An 18,490-nucleotide genomic window follows, 5' to 3' on the forward strand; every position below is an offset into this window, starting at 1 on the left:
TGGAGCCCGGGCCGCGCGGGACTGGCCGTCGGGGCCCCGGACGGCGGCCCCGGGGGCGCCCATGCCATGGAGAAGCTGGCGGCCGGGCTGGCCGGCCTGCGCTGGAGCATGGGCGCCTTCCCGCTCGACCTCATCGTCAGCCGCTGCCGCCTGCCAACGCTCGCCTGCCTCGGGCCAGGTACCGGGGTGCTGGGAAGGGCGACCCGGGTCCGAGGGGAAGCGGGGGCTCTCCAGGCCGGCGCTCGCGGGGCCGTAGGAGCGGCCCCCCTCCCCGCGCGGCCCCGCGAGCTCCCGGAGCACCTCCGCGGGACCCAGGGACCCCCTAGCCGAGGGTCCGCCTCGTCCTGGGCCCCGCAGACGGGCTCCGGGACAGGAGCCGGGACAGGGAGTGGGACCGGGACCGGGACCGGGGCAGAGTTTCCCGGCCCAGCTGGAAGCCAGAGCACGGCCGACCCCGCGCCCGCCCCGTCGGTGCACCCCCTTCCCCGGCGCCCTCCGACCCCGCCTGGGCCGCGCCCCCTCCGTCCCTTTGTCTCCCACCTCTCACCTCGGCCCTCCCGCACCCCCGGGCCGCGGACTCTGTCCTCCCACCGCCGCCGCCCCCCGGCCCCTCTCGGCCCTCCCGGGACCCCGCGCGTCCCCTCCTCTCTCGTCCCCGGGGCCCTCCATCCAGTCCCGGGCCGAGCCCGCCGCCTCGGGGAGAGGCCCGCACGAGCGGGGCCCCCTCCGCGCGAGCCCCGGAGCCCCCGGCCCCCCACCTCGTCTCGCCCCACTTCTCCTCGGGGCCCCGGGGCTGCTCTGCCGATGGCACCTCGCGTGGGGGCCCGAGAGGGGCCGCCCGGGGCCAGGGGACTGTCTGGGGAAGGAGGCTGCGGGGCGGGGGAGGGGCGGGCGCCGGGGCCGGCGGCCAGGCCGGGGGTTTTGTGTGCGAGAAGAATGGGGGTTTGGCCCGCTCGGCACGCTCGCTTCCCTGAATGCTAATGGGCCGCTGGCTCCGCTCCCCTCCGCTCCTCCGCTCGGCTCCGCGGGCCGCGGCCCCTCCTCCGACGCGGCTCCGGGCAGCGACCGTCCCCGAGTCACCGGACAGGGTGCCCCGCAGCCCAGCCCCTGGTTCTCGGATCGTCAGCCCGTGATCCCGAGACAGTCCCGTCGGCAGCGAGGCCGCATGTGCCCGCGCGCGAGTGGGCCGCTCTGCACCCCTCTCCCGCGCCCACTCCCCTGAGGGGGTCCTTTCCGAGCCCCTCAGTATGGTAAGGCCTCCTTGGGCTCCCTGGGGACTCCCGCACCCCCGACTTGTCTCCTCTGCGCGCACCTGGTTAGTGTATTGTCTTGGCGCTGGGCTGCAGGCCCCTGGAGGGGGGGCACCCTGCCCGACCAGGACTGTGGAGGGGCCCCGGCCGAGTGGATGAACCAACGAGCCACTGGCCCGTGGCCCAGCCGTCTGTGGCAGTGGTGGCTATGGCTGTGGCCACTATGAGTGTGCTTATGTGATCACGAGTGTGTCGTGAAGCCTCGAAGGTCCCTGTGTGCCCTATGCATTTGGAAGGGGCCCCTTGGCGGGACCATGGGATTGAGTCGTGTCACTGGGGTGACAAGCCCCTGTCACTGTGGGCCAGGTGGCTGTGCTGGCTCAACTACTGGTGACCATAACCCATGGCTGTGGGTGTTCTGAAGGGTGGGCTGGGGCGTAAGGGAGGTTTAAGAGGAGGGTGCAGAGTAGCAGAAGTTCCTGTTCCCCAGGAGGAAGGCTCAGGACTCTCCCCTCCTCCCACCGTGGGATGGGAGAGCCAGGTCTCCCCACATCCTGAACACATTCTACACCCCCCCAACCCAGCCCGCCCCCTTCAACAAATCCACACATTTCAAGGAGCACCCAGCCATCAGAGTAAACCATTTCCCATTTGGTTGGACGGCAGACTTTTAGTAAGTTGTGTCTGTGGGGGCTGGGAAGGAGGATCCCCACCCCCACCCGCACCCTGCCCACCAGCTGCAGCCAGGAGACAGCTCCACCAGCCTCCTGGAAGCTGGGCGAGCCCCTCCTGCTCCCCTGGAAACCGTTGCTGGGGTTGGAGCCTCCAGGCACCAGGCCCCTCTCAGCACCTCTGCCCCAGTGCAGCTTCCCCAGGACTACCCCCTCCCTGATTCTATATCCACCCCCTTCTCCAGCCGACATCACTGTGTTCTAAAGGCTGGGAGCATGAAGGGCCGACAGAGGGAGAGGCAAGAAACAGCTTCTCTGAGATGGGGTTAGTGAATACCTGAGACTTCCTCCCCGCTTTTTTGAGGTCGCCTGAGTGCAGGAGATTGTATGTAGCAGTGGGTGAAAAGGGGCTGCCCATAAAAGACCCAGGAATCAGCTCCTCTAAGCCCAGCCTGAGGGACTCATGGCTCCGGGGGACCTACAACAAACAGCCCCATCTGAGCTCTCCCCAGTTCCTCCAACCAGACCCCCCTTGCCTGGCCTAGCCATTGACTTGGGTGCTGAGAATTCTGCTCCTGTGAATTCAGGTGGTTCTGAGGCCCGGCTTAAGCGTCTGCTGCTCAGTAGTCTCCCTTCCTCACCCCGCCCTCAGCTAGTTTGCTGCTCCCCTCTGAGAGCCCAGACAGCCTCCACTCAGTGCCTGGCATTCTCTGTTAACATTTCTTTCCACTTCCCCATGGGCCTAAGGGGTCCTGGAGGGCAGGGATGGGCTCATCTGCTAGGAGCCCCTGGCCCCAGCACAGGGCCTGGGACAGCAGGCAGTCCAATCCAATGATGAATGAAGGGCAACGTCTGGGCTGGTTGCTGGGGCCCCATCAGGAGGAGCCTGAGCCCTGAGACAGGGGCTTGACTCAGCCCTGAGGCCACAGCTGGCAGTCCGTCTGTCCCTAGAGCATTGCTGACCTGGACAGGGATAATGGGAGCTGTCCCTGGGAAGGGTCTTGGTGAGAAGGTGAGGAGGTCATCCTGTCTATTGTTTCTGCCCCTCCTAATGTTCTCCTTTCCTTCCCCTTTTATCTTTCTGTCCCTTCCCAGGGGAGTACGCTGAGGGCGTCAGTGAGCGAGACATCCTGCTCATTCACTCCTGCCGCCAGTGGACAACAGTGACAGCCCACACCCTGGAGGAAGGCCACTATGTCATCGGGCCCAAGATTGACATCCCCCTGCAGTACCCAGGTGTGCCAGCCAGGGACAGATGGGGTAAAGCTGGTGGGGGCAGTAGGCTGGAGGGTAGGGGTAGGGCTTGGGGGAAGCTGTTGGTGACTAGCTTTTCCTTGGAGCCACGGGATGAGTGAGGACAGGGCTGGCAGGGTGGCGATTAGGGTTAGGTTAGAGTTAGGGCCCAGTGGTTTTCATATTCTTGTGGGGAGCCCTGGATTTCTGGTTGCAAACCTTTGATTCACATTTTATTTTAAAATAGATTTTAAACTGATGTAAAAAATACCCACACTCTTAAACTGCTACAAACCCAAACTTAACCCTAACTAGAGACCTTTGGTGTGTACCTTGAGCTGCCTCATTAACCTTTTTTTGTACAGACCCTCAAAGAGAACATTTCCTGCCAGCATCTTCTCAGTACTGTGCAACCAGAAACCTTCAGAAACAGCTCTGGCTGGTGTGGCTTAGTTGGTTGAGCATGGTCCCGTGCACAGTTCGATTCCCGGTCAGGGCACATGACCAGGTTGTGGGTTCAGTCCCCAGGAGGCAGCCGATTGATGTTCTCTCTCTCTCTTTCTCCCTTCCTCTCTCTTTAAAATAAATAAAAACATATTTCAAAAAAAAAAAAATCTTCAGAAACAAAGAGATGTTCAGGCTGATAATCTGGCTGCACCTGTCAGCTTTAATCTTGATTTTCCCAGTTTTAATGTTAAACTCATTATTTTTATTGAGTGACTTTATAAGTGAATGTTAAAATCTTAGACTTTTAAATAAGATTATGCTAATGAACTTCCATTTTGATTTGTGTTATGTATGTTGTTGACGTCTTACATAAAATTTTGTTTAAAGAAAGGTTGATGCTGCCAAAAAAAGAAAGTGCAGCCCTTTCATTTTACACAGAGGCCTACACCTAAGAAGGGAAGTGACTTGCCCAGGGTGACATAGTTTGCTGCACCACACCGGGAATGCAGGGTGGTTGTCCTGAGTGTGGGAGGGATGGGGGTCTGGTGGTTTCATGCCAGAGAGGCCCCATGGGAATCCAGGATCCCACAGCTTTCCAGACACTGGGCTGGGCATTTTCATCATTTCATCCTCACAGCAATTTGTGAGAAAGTCTTAGCAACTCCGTTTAACTCACAAGGAAACAGGCCTCAGGAGCTTCAGGAGCTGCCCAGTTGTATGTTTTAACTGCTACCTCCTCCTCTCCACCCCCAACAAAGGTTGGGAACCCTTTGAGCTGGGAAGGCTCACAGTCCCTTCCCCACCAGTACCACTGTTCCCCCTCTGGCCCTGCCTGGGTCTCCCCTAAGCCAGTGGGACAGAACTCAGCCCTTTACATGCTTCTGCTCTTTACAACAACGCTGTGAAATTGGTGCCCCCATAGCCCCACACCCCATTTAAGAGATTAGGAATCTCCAGCGTCTTTCTGACCTGGTCCTGGGCCGGGAGCCCTTGAGGGGGTCCGCTGCAGCTAGAAGCTTCCTGCCTGGGAGAGGTCCCAGGTCTTCTTCTTGGGATAAAAAAAAGCAGATTAGAAATAGCCCTTCTCGGACTGAAGTGTGACTTAAGGGACTGCACCCTTTCAGTTAGTGTCATCAAAAATCTGGGAAACCAAGACACAGAGCCTTCTAGGCAACCATGGGCCCGGGGGCTCCTAGCCCTTGCTCCCGCGTCTTTTGTTGCTCCCCAAGTGCGTGTGTACGATGGTGGTCATGGGGCGACAGCTGCCTGCAGGGACGTCGCTGCCCCAACTCCATCTTTCGGGTGGGCGGCTCCGGCCTGCCCGGAAGGGGGAGGGGAGGTCGAGGCCCCCGAGGAGGGGGAGGGGCGGGGCCGGCTGGTGGGTTTACGGGGAAGCTGAGTGCACCGCTCCGCGCCGGCTCCTCTAATGAATTAATAATAGTGCGGGCGGGCGCGGCCGGCTTCGGACCCCCGAGAGCCGCGACGAGGGCGGGGGAGGGGACAAGGGCTGCGGGGCTGGGGCGCTGCCCCGGGACCAGGGTCTCCAGGCCGCGGCCCACTGCCCAGGGATCGGGGATACCTGGCTCCCCTGAGACAGCCCCCACCGGCCCTGCCGGGGCCAGGCTGCTCCCCCAGCGCTGGCCGAGGGCCCTGCGGAGCACCCGCAGGCGAGCCCTGGGCGCTGAGCAGCGCGCTTTCATTTTACAGGTGGGAAAACTGAAGCCCAGAGAGACGAAATAATTTGCCCAAGGTCACACAGCTGGTTGGTGGCAGAGCTGGGATTCAACCTGGTCTGTCCCGACTCCATACTCTGCATTTACCTGCCGTTCTTTCCGAGCGTCTGCCCTGGGACAGGCGCTGGGTGGGAGGAGGGGTGAGAGGCTAGACGGCTGGAAGGACCCTGGGAAAGAGGGCAGGGGGAGGGGCAGGCTGGGGTTGGGCAGGTCCCTGGAGGCGCGGGGACCTCGGGCCTCACGTAGGGGGAGGCAGGAGAGGAAGCTGTCCGCGGAGGGGCTGCAGGGGGAAGAAAAGGCTTCCAGTGGCCGGAGCATCACTCCCGGGAGGTCTCCCTTCCTTCCTCCCGGCAGTAATGACAGGTGCCCGGCTCCCGGCTGCAGCCGAGGGGCGGCGCTGGCTACCATGGTTACATCGATCTTCCCGGCCACATCCCCCCGGGCTCCAGCGCTGACTTGGCTGCAGCTCCCCCCACAGGGGGGCAGCGGGCATTTCTCCGTGCCTGGCTGCTTGTAGTGGGGGGGTTTGTGCGTGGATATGGGGAGGAGATGGGCCATACACTGTTGGGTGGTAGCAGACCCTGACTCCTGCTTCCTGACCCCAGGTCACTGCTCCTTGCTCGGCCCCCTCCCCAGTTTATCCCTCTGCCCTCCAGGGCTGTGGCACATTTCAGGCCTCTTCCCCAGGGTCTGCGAGTGCTTAGGGCAGGACCCAGGGACTCTCCTCCCAACTTTCTCCTGGGCATTTTCCCTTCCCTTTCTCTTCCTGCTCCTAGATGTTGATGCTGCAGGCTCTGCCCCTGGTCCTCCGCTCTTCATCCCCTGCACTGTGTGTGTGTGTGTGTGTGTGTGTGTGTGTGTGTGTCAATCTGGGCTTCTGGCTGGGTTTGGGGGCTCCAGGAACCCCTGGCATACCAAATGGCATGTGTTCACAAAGGAGTACACTACAGGTATTTTTCTGGGAAGAGGGTCTCCAAAGTGTTAAGACCCTCTCTTATCTTCTCTGAGCCTTCTTACCTGCCCCACAGCTGAAGCTGCCTCCTGTGGGCTGGTGACCTTTGAGTCTGTACTGACCAGGCTCCCCCAGCTCCTGCCCCACAACCTGTTTCTCCTGGGTTTCCAGGCTTTTTCCTTTTTATTGAATTTATTGGGGTGACACACTGGTTAACAAAATTATACAGGTTTCAGGTGCACAGTTCTGCAACACATCATCTGTACGCTGATTGTGTATTCATTACCCCGAATCAAGTCTCCACCCATCACCATTTATCCCCTCATAACCTTCTCCACCTCACCCCCTCACCCCGGTTTCCAGTTTTGCTTAATAGCTCTGTTGGCTCCATTTTGGACCAGGCTAGGGGCCTGAGTCCCTTCCTTCCCACCTGCCCTGCATAAGTCACCCCGGTCTGATGAGTGTCCTTCCACGGGGCGGTTGGCATTCAGAGCCTTTGGGAACCCAGATGCTGTCTACTTCTCCCCCGGTTACCACTCTCCTCAAGTCCTGCCCTCCACGCATCACCATGTGGAGCAGACAGTCTGCTTTTGTGACTCCATTTCGCTCATTCTCTTTCTTCCACGTGGACTGTCCATTCTATAAAACTTTCATTCTTAAGATCCCTTCAAACTGCCAGGCAGCTTTCCCCCAACTCCGAGGCCTCTAGCTAGCTCTTTTGTCACAAGTCTGTTGTAGCGCTTGTCACATCCTGCCATCATTGGGTGCTCACTGTCACACCCACCATATCTGGAAATCTTGGAAAGCAGACTATTTTTCCAAGATTTGCAGCCTCTGTAGGGCCTAGCCCAGTGTCTGGCTCACAGTGGGTGCTCCATAAATGTTTATGGAATGAATAAGTGAATGGACTATGACTGAATCAACCAGGAAGCAACAGGAAGACTGCGGAAGCTAAAGAGTCACCTTGTCTTCTCTCAGCCTGTTGTCCCCTCACTTATGTAAGACTCTCTTCCTTCTGTGTCAGTCCTGAGAAGAGGCCATTTAGCTAGATGTCAGGGTGGTTCACAGCCTATCCCTGTGCTCATATAGTGGGCATATAAAATGTGTGGGGCCAGTTAGGTGAGAATGTTATACAGGGGTGTCAGCTGTACGGATTATCACCATTCTTTAAAGTCTGAGTCTGCTGGGGGCATCTGCTGCAGCCAAAGTGCATAGCCCTAGACTGCAAGGTGGGGAGGCCTCATCTGTGGGAGGCGGCTCTGCGGGGCTCAGATCACAGGCCTCTGGGACAGTTGAGCTGAATGTTGGATGAGGGCAAGGTCTGGGAAGAGAGCTGGGGTCAGAGTGTCTCTCCCTGGGCCTCCAAAACCTGAGGCTGGGCCTCTGGTCTGCTTAGTGCATCAGTGTGGATCAGCAACCTAAGGTAGTTGCACAGCATGCCAAGTCCGGGTTGGGCCCAATATCATCTGCCCTGACTTCCTCAGATGGGGACTTGGAGGCCCAGAGAGGGGAAGGGACTTGTCTAGGGACATAGCAAGCCAGAGTGGGATTGGGGCCAAGCTAGGAGCCAGGATCCCCAATGCCACAGTGATATTTAGTCAGAGGCCAGCTCCGTGTGCAAGTATTTGGGCTGTAGTTTGTACTTGGGTTCCTCTGAGAAGGCAATGCTAACCTCATCACACACCCACAGCTCTCCACCGGGTGAGGGCTGGGTTCTAATTGCTGGGCCTCCTGTGAGGCTTGAGCCAGCTCTTTCTACCCATGCTGGTGCAAACTTGCCCTTCTGCCCACCTGAGTTCCACAGGAGCTAGCTGAAATGAGGGGAGCAAGTAGGGACCATGAGGTCTTGGGATGCAGGCCAGGCTCCCAGCAAGAGGGCCCACTCTGGCAGCCTGCATTTCCTCCTGTGCAGGGAAGTTCAAGCTCCTGGAGCAGGCCCGGGATGTGCGGGAGCCAGTGAGGTACTTCAGCAGCGTGGAAGAGGTGGCCAGCGTCTTTCCTGACCGCATCTTTGTGATGGAAGCCATCACCTTCAGTGTCAAGGTCAGTCCTGGCACCAGGCATGGTGCTCCCATGCTGCCCCTTCCCTTCAGAGCAACTCTGACCCTGGTTGGAGGGCTGCCTTAGGGTCCAGGAGGAGAAGGTGTCACAGTGTGACTTCTGACTGCCCCTTGAGGGCCTTTTGCACCAACAGGCTATGACAAATGAGCTGGATGTGTGGCCCTCTGGGCTGAAGAACTTCCTGCAAAAGGCGGTGAAGCAGGAGGGGGGGTGTGAAGGGTCATGCCCTGACTTGGAGACCTCTCAGGGGTGATGGCTGTGGGGGGCAGAGTGCAAACTGTCCTTCATTTGTGTATAGATAGCTCTTTACAAACCCTTATCCAGCAATTCACTTCTCAATAGCCTTGTTGAATGGGTGGAGCATTATTATCACCCACATTATAAAGATAATGATAAAAGTTATCATTTACTGAATATTTTCAAAGTATGTCACTATACGTATAGTCTAATCCTTAGAGCAACTTTTCCAAGTAAGTTTTTAGGTGAGGTAACTTAAGGCCTCCAGGGGTAACTCATTTAAGGTTGCACAGCCACCACGTGGCCTCTCTAGGATGGAACATGGGTCCCTGACCCCCCTTTCCACTCAGTCAAGTGCTCTTGATCTAGTCTCAGCCCTGGGAGGACCCTGAGGCTGCCCCCTGGGTCCTGGAGGGGCTCACAGGGCTGGCTTTGCCTGGGGCCCTGGCTAAGGCCCGGCCATTTCTGGGATCCCCAGGTGGTGTCAGGGGAGTTCAGCGAGGACAGCGAAGTGTACAACTTCACGCTGCACGCAGGCGACGAGCTCACTCTCATGGGCCAGGCGGAGATCCTGTGCGCCAAGACCACCAAGGAGCGCTCGCGCTTTACCACCCTGCTGCGCAAGCTGGGCCGAGCCGGGGCACTGGCCGGGGTGGGCGGCCCAGGGGGCGCCGGGGGCGCGAGCGGGGGCGCCAGGCCCATCAAAGGCAAGATGCCCTGCCTCATCTGCATGAACCACCGCACCAACGAGAGCCTGAGCCTGCCCTTCCAGTGCCAGGGCCGCTTCAGCACGCGCAGTCCGCTGGAGCTGCAGATGCAGGAGGGCGAGCACACGGTGCGCGCCATCATCGAGCGCGTGCGGCTCCCGGTGAACGTGCTGGTGCCCAGCCGGCCGCCGCGCAACCCCTACGACTTGCACCCAGTGCGGGAGGGCCACTGCTACAAGCTGGTCAGCATCATCTCCAAGACCGTGGTGCTGGGGCTGGCGCTGCGCCGCGAGGGCCCCGCGCCGCTGCACTTCCTGCTGCTCACCGACACGCCGCGCTTCGCGCTGCCGCAGGGCCTGCTGGCCGGGGACCCGCGCGTCGAGCGCCTGGTGCGCGACAGCGCCTCCTACTGCCGCGAGCGCTTCGATCCCGACGAGTACTCCACCGCCGTGCGCGAGGCGCCCGCCGAGCTGGCCGACGACTGCGCCAGCCCGCGCCGCGCGCGCCTCTGCCTGCCCGCGCCCCCGCGGGCCCCCGCGCCCGCCCGCGCCCCCAGCCCGCCCGGCGACGGCGACCAGGAGTACGTGAGCCCCGACTGGGCCGGCGCGCCCGAGCCCGCAGCCTCGCCCGCCGAGATCCCCTACGAGGAGCTGTGGGCGCACCAGGCGGCCGAGGGCCTAGCGGAGGGCCGCCCCCGGGCGCCCCCGGGGCCCGACCTCATCAACTTCGGGGCCGCGGGGCCGCCACGCCTGGAGCCCGACGCGCCGCCGCCGCCGCCGCCGGTCCCTCCCAAATCCGAAGCTGTGAGTGGAAGGCAGGGCGCCGAGCTCTGTCTCTCTATCTTCCTGGGAGGGGCCAGCCGGGGGCTCCGTTTGGGCCAGAAAAGCAAATAGTCCTGGGTGTCCAACCCTTGGAGTGTGTGACCTAGGGGGGCCCACGTGCAGGGGAAGGGGAGGGGAAAAGGGAGAAACGTCCTGAGAGCGTTTGCGGCGCGGGGACGGCGGCGCTAGGAGTTGTGGGGCAAAGATGCCAGCAGGTCTCTAGCCACAGAAAACTCGTGATGAGCCGAGAACAGTGTTACCCAGAAGGTTCCGCAGAACAGTCTTCTAAGTTGTCCAGTGGAAAGAAGTCCCATGGTGAAATAAGTTTAAAAGTGTGTGTAGGACTTGCAGCCTTCCGCTCCTCCCCGGAGTTACAGAGCACGGGTATATTAAAGGCTCTGGGAAGACTTGCACTAAGGAAACCTGTTTCTATCTGTATTGATAGATTTTTCCAGCAGAATTTTCCAGCTGTGCTTGTCCACAGAATACGGACAGCTCCTATTAACATCCCACGGAGTCCACTTTGAGTATTTGGCCTATAAGGAAGGGATCCAGATGGCAGATACTTTAATTTTGCACCCACCTGGCCCATGCCTTTTCTCTCTTTTTTGAGGAGGGAATGTCTACTTTCATGATTGTTTTAAAATTGACTTTTCTGTATTCTTTTTATTACATTCACGATAGATTTCCAAGGCAGTAGGAGACTGTATGTGTTGTGGGCTTTTGAGGAGTGAAACAGGTTGGAGAGACCAGAAGGGGTGGGGTAGGGAGGTGGCTGGTTGAGGAGGTGGGTGGGGTGTAGGCAAGGCAGCCTCTTGGCAACAGGGCAAAGTGTCAGTCTCTGAGTTCTTTGGAGAGGAGTGTCTGCTGCCTGGAGACAGAGGTGGAGTCATGGCCCTCTGTTTGCAGGTGAAGGAGGAGTGCCGCCTTCTCAACGCCCCACCCGTGCCTCCCCGGGGTGGCAGTGGCAGTGGCAGTGGCCGGCTCTCTGGCAGCCCCCCAGTGCCTCCACGCTTCCCCAAGCTGCAGCCGGTCCCCTCGCCCAGCTCCAGCCTCTCCTACTACTCCTCTGGCCTCCAGGACGGGTGAGCCCCTTCCCTCTCTTGGTCCTGGGTTCTATGATGGATGGAGGCAGGGGAGAGCAGGAAGGGAGTCACTGCTGAGGAAGAGGAAGACTTCAGGTTGGGGGTTCAAAGGGTGCAAGTCCCTGAGCAGTACTGAGGGAGAGGGCACTGGGACTGGGGCCTGGGGCCCAGGCACTTGCTCTTCACTGTCCTGCCTCAGTTTACCCCTTTCTTAAATGTGAGGACTGGATGGGAACACTGTTCTGGCTCCTTCCAGACTGGGACTCTGCCACAGGATGAAGTATTCCTTGCTATTTAAAGTTTTTTATGTACTTCAGTTTCATTTACTTTTTCCTGGGGCTGGAGATGCCTGAAGAAAGAATGGAGCAATTGCAGAGGTCGCAGGCCTTGAGGGCTGGGGTACGGGCCAGTGTGGCTGAGATTAGAGTGGCAGCCTCTGTGACCCCGCAGAGTGGTGGATTGCAGTGTCGTGTGTGTGACCCTGTCACGTTTCCCTCTTGCTCTGTCTTACCTTTCCATATGTGTCTGTCTCTCTGTCCACAGGACGGGTTCCCGCAGCGGCAGTGGCTCCCCGTCACCGGATGCCTACTCCCTCTATTGCTACCCATGCACCTGGGGAGACTGCAAAGTGGGCGAGTCCTCTAGCCGCCCACCGCCGGGACCCCTGCCCTCCACCACGCAGCCCAGCCAGGCCTCGCGGGCCCTCGCAGAGCCCCTGAGCAGTCGAACTGCCTCCCTCTTGGGGGCTGACACCCCTGTCAAGACCTACCACAGCTGCCCGCCACTTCTCAAGCCCTCTCACCCCCAGAAACGCTTTGCTCCGTTTGGAGCTCTCAACCCTTTTTCCGGGCCTGCGTACCCTGCCGGCCCTTCAGTGGCCTCTTCTTCTGGGCCGACAACCACCTCGGGTGCCCTGGCTACCTCCAGCCCTGCGTTTCCCCCAGGCCCAGGCTCGTCAGGCCAGGCCTTTTCAGCTGCTCCCACCTCCTGCCCCACCGCCTCCTCCTCTCCCTCTGAGTGGCAGGAATCAGCTCTGGAGCCCTTTGATCCTTTTGAGCTGGGGCAGGGTGGTTCTCCAGAGCCAGAGCTGCTGTGCTGTAAGGAGTCCAGAGCTGTGGGAGTACCTGGGCCTGGACCCTGCCTTTCACCACTTGGACCCCCCAAGGCCTTTGAGTCTGAAGGTTTAGTGCTGCGGCAGGTCCCCACCCCACTGTCACCAGCGGCCCTGAAGGGGCCCAAGGCAGGTGGAGCACGCCTCCTTCTCACCCAAGGGCGCCTAGAAGGGCCTCCTGCTAGTCCCCGGGATGGCACCACAGGCTGGGGAGGCCGGGACGTCTCCTGGCAGCCCCCCGCTGACCTGTCCGCACTCTCCCTGGAGGAGGTCTCTCGCAGTCTGCGTTTCATAGGGCTCTCAGAGGACGTGGTGAGCTTCTTTGCCCGAGAACGTATCGATGGCAGCATCTTTGTGCAGCTCAGTGAGGACATCCTGGCAGACGACTTCCACCTCACCAAGCTTCAAGTCAAGAAGATCATGCAGTTCATCAAAGGTTGGCGGCCCAAGATCTGACCTTGCCGGCTTGTAGCTGCACCAGGGGAACGCTGGCCCAGAGGCCCTGAGGCCAGCCATGGTCTGCAGGGGGACAGCACTCCCAGAGGCAGGCCCTGCCTGTGAGGATGCTAGGTAGCCACTCTGTGAACCAGGGGAGACATACTTGGAAATGGGGTCCTCTGGGACCAGACGCCTGCAATGGGACTGCTTGCCTTTGAGTGGGCAGAGTACGTGAGGAGAGGAGCAGAGGCCCCAGTGTGCACCTGGATCTGGTGAGACATTTGCTGTGATTCCATGGTGGGGTCAAAAGCTAGTCTTCATGGTGACCAACACTCACACCCTGCTAGAGCTTCACAGAAAACTCATACTTCTCCAGTTTTAGGTTCAGGTTAGAGACCAGGGAAGAAGATGGTCCATAATTTAAGCAAAAATTCCCCAAGTGCCCTCTCTCCTCTGTGCTCTGGGGGCTTTTAGCCTAAGCTGCCCCAGGGTTGGGGTGCCAGTTTCAGGACCTCCGTGATGCCCTTCCCTTCCCCCTGTTACATCACGAGCAGGTCCCTGGCCCTGAGCACAAGTGTATCAAGTATAAGCTGTGCTGTTGCACCTCAGAGGCTCCACCTGTGGGCCCTGGTTCGCGGGCGATGACTTTAGAAGGGCACAGCCCTGCTGTTCATGTATCTAGTTAGGGAGGCAGATGCTTCCCTGATGCCCTGGGTTCTCCCCTGCGCTCGATGCAACTGGCCCTCCATCCTGCCGGTTGGGCCCTGTCTGCGAAGACTCTGACTCCATGGAAGAGCCCAAGATGTGACGTTGCCAGGTTGAGTGGGTCGGCTGCTCCAAGATTCTAGAGGCAAGTGGCTGCAGTCACTCCCACTTGCACCGTCTCCTGCCCCCATCACTTGACTCTGGCAGACCCCTGGTGTCCTTCCCTGGTTTCTTGTCCCTGGTGCACGGGAGGGAGAAAGCACACTGGCTTGGGAAAACCTGCCCTTTCCCTCCTGGAGCTCAGTCTTCCTGCACTTGCTCACATGCTTCAGGCCAGGTGTTTGTGTCCTTGATCTCAAGCATGGTGGTCAATGGCACCCAGAGAAGTTGTCCGTTGTGTACAACTACCCATCCCCCCTCCCCCCCCAGGACCACCTAATTCTCATGCTCACTAGTGCCAGGCCCAGAGGTACCAGCCTTCTCTTCTGCCTTACCTAGCCAACCTAGATATTTATTTCCTCTATCTGTCTTAAGATTAGCAAAGCCATGCTGGTGCTTGTACCCTAAGCAGTGCCTCAGCTCTGAGGGAAGGGGGGGTCAGGAAACAGCACAGAAACTGATGCGGAGACATTCAGTTTCCTTGCCCATTGCTTAGTGAATCCCCAAGGACTAGTGAAATAAACGCTAGACCACTGAGGAACAGTGCAAGCGGAACTCTGGCTGTCAGCTGCCTTCTTGTGGAGGAACAGTGCGCACGCCTTCAGCAGGAGAGGACTCTGGAATGTTATGTGTGTGCAGCCCATTCACATTCTCCAGAAACAGCTGGTAGTGCCGCCCAGATTCCCTGCTGAAAGCCCCTCGCCAGCCCCTGCCCTGTGAGAACCTTTCACTTCCCCCGACTGAACTGTTTCAATGGATTCATACCTGCCTAGTGCTGTTCAGTGGAAAGACCAGACTTCAAAGCTCCATGCCACCTGCCAGGGCCCAAGTTCAGCTTCCTGCACTGGCTGACCTCGTCTTGAGGTGCTCAGAACACCACTTTTAGAAGCTGTCAATGGTCGTGATGTGAGGATCAGTTCAGTTCTCTTCCTTCTATTCATTATCTGAAAATCCCAAACTCAGAGACCGTCTGGTTTTAGAGCCTGGCTTCCTAGTAACTCAGTGGTAGAGCCAGAGTTCCTTGTGGGCCAGTCCCAACAGCAGAACTGGATCAGGCAATATTTGAAGTACTTGTGCACTCAGCCTGGCAGGAGGAATTGGTAACTTCTCAAAGTTGAGAAGGCACAGTGATGGGATTTGATTACGGTTCCGCACACACTCAGTGTGGATCCTCCTGCCAGACTGAGTTAAGAGCCCCAATGCTGTTTACCCAGACTAGGCCCTGCTTCTGCCAGAACACAAGTGTAGGAACTTTCCACACCGCAGGGCAGGGCTAGGGGAGGAGATGCGGTCTAGCAGGGGGAGGGGGCGGCGGGCTCACTCGGCATCCCTTGTGCTGCTCACACCTGCTGCCTCTGATCATCGTCAGGCATTTCCCATGCTCTGGGGCAGATGAGCTGTGTGGGGCATACTGACCAGGAAAACGTGATCTCTGATTAATTCCAACCTGCCCACAAACATCCAATGTGTCACACCAAGGGAAAAGCTGGGTAAAACTGCAACAAGGAGACGCAGTTTAGGGAAAGAAGTGTTTCCATCTTGGTCCTTCATGCCAGGCCACTCCCCCACTGTCCGCAGAAGCCCACCCAAAGCATTTAAATACAGTCACGTTTAAAAGGCTTTAGTCTCATGAAGTCCCACCTTCTAGCATCATAGTCTCTCCCTTCAGGTGCTGCTTAGAACTCTCAACACATTCTTATCCCCAAAGCACAGGCTTTCTTCCAGCTCACTCCTTGAAGGAGGGGTGTAAACCACACGGCAAAGACAGAAGAAAAAGGAACAAGCAGGCAGAGAAGCTGATAAATACGTTTGGTTTTTATTGTTATCCTGTGTTTGGCTGACTGCATAATTGCGCTCACCACCACTGGCCACCACTGGCCTCCTGGGAGGAACGCTGCCACTTTGGGTCTTGGGGCTTATAGATTCACGAGCACAGTGGGTCCTGCTTTCCAACAGGAAGTGCAAACACAGCCAGACTTCACCCGGAGGAGAGACAGTCTCAGCTGAAGGCACTTTAATCAAGGCACACACCCAATGCCAGAGTTTGTTTTCCTTCTGGTTACTAATAAATCTAGGCGCCTCTGTTGGAGAGCCAGCACTGCCGGCAGCTGGGGGTTAGTGTGCGAGCGAGCAGGGTGAGGCCTGCTCACTGGTAGAACTTCTTGCTAGAGCTGTTAGCGTGGTCAAGCAGCAGCTGGCATGGGGTGAACTGTTTTCCATAGGCAGCCTCGTACTTCCTGAGCCGGTCCACTATCTTCTGAGCACCATACAGATCCACGAAGCGGAAGGGTCCTGAGGGGGAAACAGGACTTTGTTGAAGGAGACAGCAACACGAGCTCTAGGATAAAGTGAGCTACCTTCCCAACCTCCATGACCAACCTCCAAGACAGGGAGGGAAGCCGAGTCCAAAGACGGCTCCGATGTCTCCCTCTGCAGGTGTGGCCAAGATCCCTTCCTGTAGGCACATGGCAGCCTCATTCACGAACCTTGTCACCAGGCGGTACTGGATGTCTTCGTCAGAGGAGCTGCCAACAGGGAGGGATATTCAGGTAGAGGAAGAATAGGAGGGGAGGTTTCAGGAGCCATACTGAATAAGGGCCTGCCTCCAACTCTAGAGAAGGTGCTGCCGGGAGGCCAGCCTTTCCCTTGGAAAAAGATTGTGCAGAGCTACTTCCCTAATTAACCAGAAACCGCGCCTAGAATAGGGTCTGCGGCAGCAGTCAATTACAAATACTAATAAAGGGTGTGGAGTGGGAAGGGGCCTGGGATAACCATCTTTCTGGTTGCTTTCTGGGACCTTCAGAGGGAAGGTTGGAGCAGGGGTCTTCCTGAGGCTCAGCTGCAGTTCTCCTGATGCTGGCAGAGTGAGATGGCACGCAGAAGGGCAAAAGTATAAAGCACTGTGCCAGCATCAGGGGTGCTGGTCAGGTACAGTGATCAGGGCAAAGATGGCAGAGGGGCTGAGAAGCTTTGGGCTGATGAGAAATGTTTCCACGCCACAAGCCACTCAAATTAACTTACACATCAGCCTTAGGAGCCACCTGCAGACCGGCCAAAATACTATCCATGTCAGAATTCAAATTCTTACTCTTCACGCCCTCCTGGTAGATGTAAAAGCCCTTCCCAGACTTGCGACCTAAAAGAAGCAGGACAAGGTTGAGTTAAAAATTCTCAGAGCCTGGGCCTGAGAAGTCTCTTCCCTGCTAGTCTGCAGTAAAGCTCCTGCCTCTCTTCTGTGTTCCTGAGTTTGTACGTCTGGCTAATCCTAGAAATCTAGTGTTAGAAGAGCTCACAGAGGACAAAAAATCTCATGTTTTCTTAGAAATCTCTGTATCTGGATGGGAAAGGCCAGCTGAGTGAGTTACTGTCCAGATGTGCAACACCAGGCCCTGGGATGCCCAGGTCCTAGTACTGATTTTGCTGCTACTTTGCCAAGGGAAAGCCACCTCTCTGGGGAGCCTTGACTATATACTCTGTATGTAGAAGTTTTCCTCTTTCCACACAGGTGGCCAGACAACATGGCAAAACTAGACGCAAGCTTGCTAATGCAGGATCACCGATGTACTAGAGGCCTTGGGCAGGATGAAAACGCCTGTCGATCTAGCATAACTTGGGCCAGGTAGTGGCAGAGCTTCAGAAGGCCAGAGTTTTACCTTTTGTCCATAATATTACAGGCCCAGACTAAGGAGAGGTTGTCATGAAATAATTTTTGAAATTCCCTGTGAAATCAGGAACACACATGGTCCTTCTGTAACTGCTCAGAACTTTGTGAGTGTGGTGCTAGTTATGTTTCTCTGAGGCTACTCACCCAGGAAGCCCTTGGACACCATCTGCTTCAGCAGTTCTAGGCTTCCACCTGCAAACCTCTCCCCAAAGGCTTTGCCTAGGTCTTCTGCTACGTGTTTTGCTACATCCACACCAACTTCATCCACCAGTGTCGCAGCACCCACAGGGAAGCCAAAGCCTGTGGTCAGGGAATCCAGCTTCTTGGGGTCAACTCCTTCCTGAATGGGAAGTAAAGCAGGGGCCTCAGGGGAAGGCCATTCCTGATTCACCCACTCCCCCAAATGCTCCCTGTGTTGCCTTCAGAAACAGCCTTGAGCAACACCCACTTCTCTCCTGGGTGCCACCTGGCCAGGCCCAGGACTGGGACTGTTTCACTGAGGGAAACACAGAGGTTTGGGAGTCACAAGGGCAAGGTGACAAGAGCCTTCCCTAACATAGAGCACTTTAAGGAAGTCTAGAGATGAACAGAGTATTCATTTCCTTCTTGTCTGCAATTCTGAACCTCAGTAACAACAAGATTCCATGCAGATAGGGCTGGTTTCCAGGACTGAGGGCACTGCCAAGGAGCAGTGCTGTAGGGTCCCATGATCCCATGTCTAAGTGCCCTGCGAATGACCTGAAAGGCCCCTGGGGGGGTCTGCTTGCGCAGCAGATGTAGCACTAATCAGACCATGTGGGCCCTGTTCTAAATGGTCTCTGCCCCAAAGGGGATGCAGAAACAGCACAGAAGAGCATGCTGGGAGGCCTTTGGCCTAATGGAGCAGAGCTGAAATTCTGCTCCCATGACTTCCCACCACTGTGCAGAAAGTGAAGCCACAAAAAGGCCTTCTTGGGGGAGTCAGGAGTTAGTGTATTAGAAGGAGGCTTGTTGCTCATCTTGACATTAGCAGTTAGGGGGCTGGTTTAGGAGTGGAAGATGCCTCAGACATCCCGAGCAATACCGACCTGGAGAATTCTGATGACCTCAGACATCATGGGTGCAAGACACCTCGTGGTATAGAAGCCAGGTCCGTCCTGCCAAGGGAGAGAACATGAGCTTGGGGCCCCTCTGCTGCGGGTACTGCCTAAGTCTGAAAGCAGCCTCCTTTCCCCAG

At 57.6% G+C, this 18,490-nt stretch overlaps 2 protein-coding genes across 2 annotated transcripts in view; one reads left to right on the forward strand and one right to left on the reverse strand.

Moving 5' to 3' along the window:
- Nucleotides 1–14,642, forward strand: GAREM2 (GRB2 associated regulator of MAPK1 subtype 2). The gene is made up of 6 exons (XM_081156078.1): nucleotides 1–178; nucleotides 3,017–3,157; nucleotides 8,199–8,329; nucleotides 9,063–10,094; nucleotides 11,022–11,197; nucleotides 11,741–14,642. The coding sequence occupies exons 1-6, from the start codon at nucleotides 67–69 to the stop codon at nucleotides 12,762–12,764; spliced, it is 2,616 nt and encodes an 871-aa protein (XP_081012204.1). The 5' UTR covers nucleotides 1–66; the 3' UTR covers nucleotides 12,765–14,642.
- Nucleotides 14,643–15,407: 765 nt separating this feature from the next.
- HADHA (hydroxyacyl-CoA dehydrogenase trifunctional multienzyme complex subunit alpha) overlaps nucleotides 15,408–18,490 on the reverse strand; it is a 30,130-nt gene continuing 27,047 nt past the window's right edge. The window contains exons 17-21 of the mRNA XM_081156079.1: nucleotides 18,342–18,410; nucleotides 17,419–17,614; nucleotides 16,632–16,746; nucleotides 15,990–16,135; nucleotides 15,408–15,902 (exon numbers count right to left, since the gene is read on the reverse strand). Of these exons, the coding sequence (XP_081012205.1) occupies nucleotides 15,757–15,902; nucleotides 15,990–16,135; nucleotides 16,632–16,746; nucleotides 17,419–17,614; nucleotides 18,342–18,410 (672 nt within the window). The 3' untranslated portion in view covers nucleotides 15,408–15,756. The remainder of the gene's footprint in view (nucleotides 15,903–15,989; nucleotides 16,136–16,631; nucleotides 16,747–17,418; nucleotides 17,615–18,341; nucleotides 18,411–18,490) is intronic.

Source organism: Miniopterus schreibersii (assembly GCF_964146895.1).
Source record: "Miniopterus schreibersii genome assembly, chromosome: 13".
Lineage (NCBI taxonomy): Eukaryota > Metazoa > Chordata > Mammalia > Chiroptera > Miniopteridae > Miniopterus > Miniopterus schreibersii.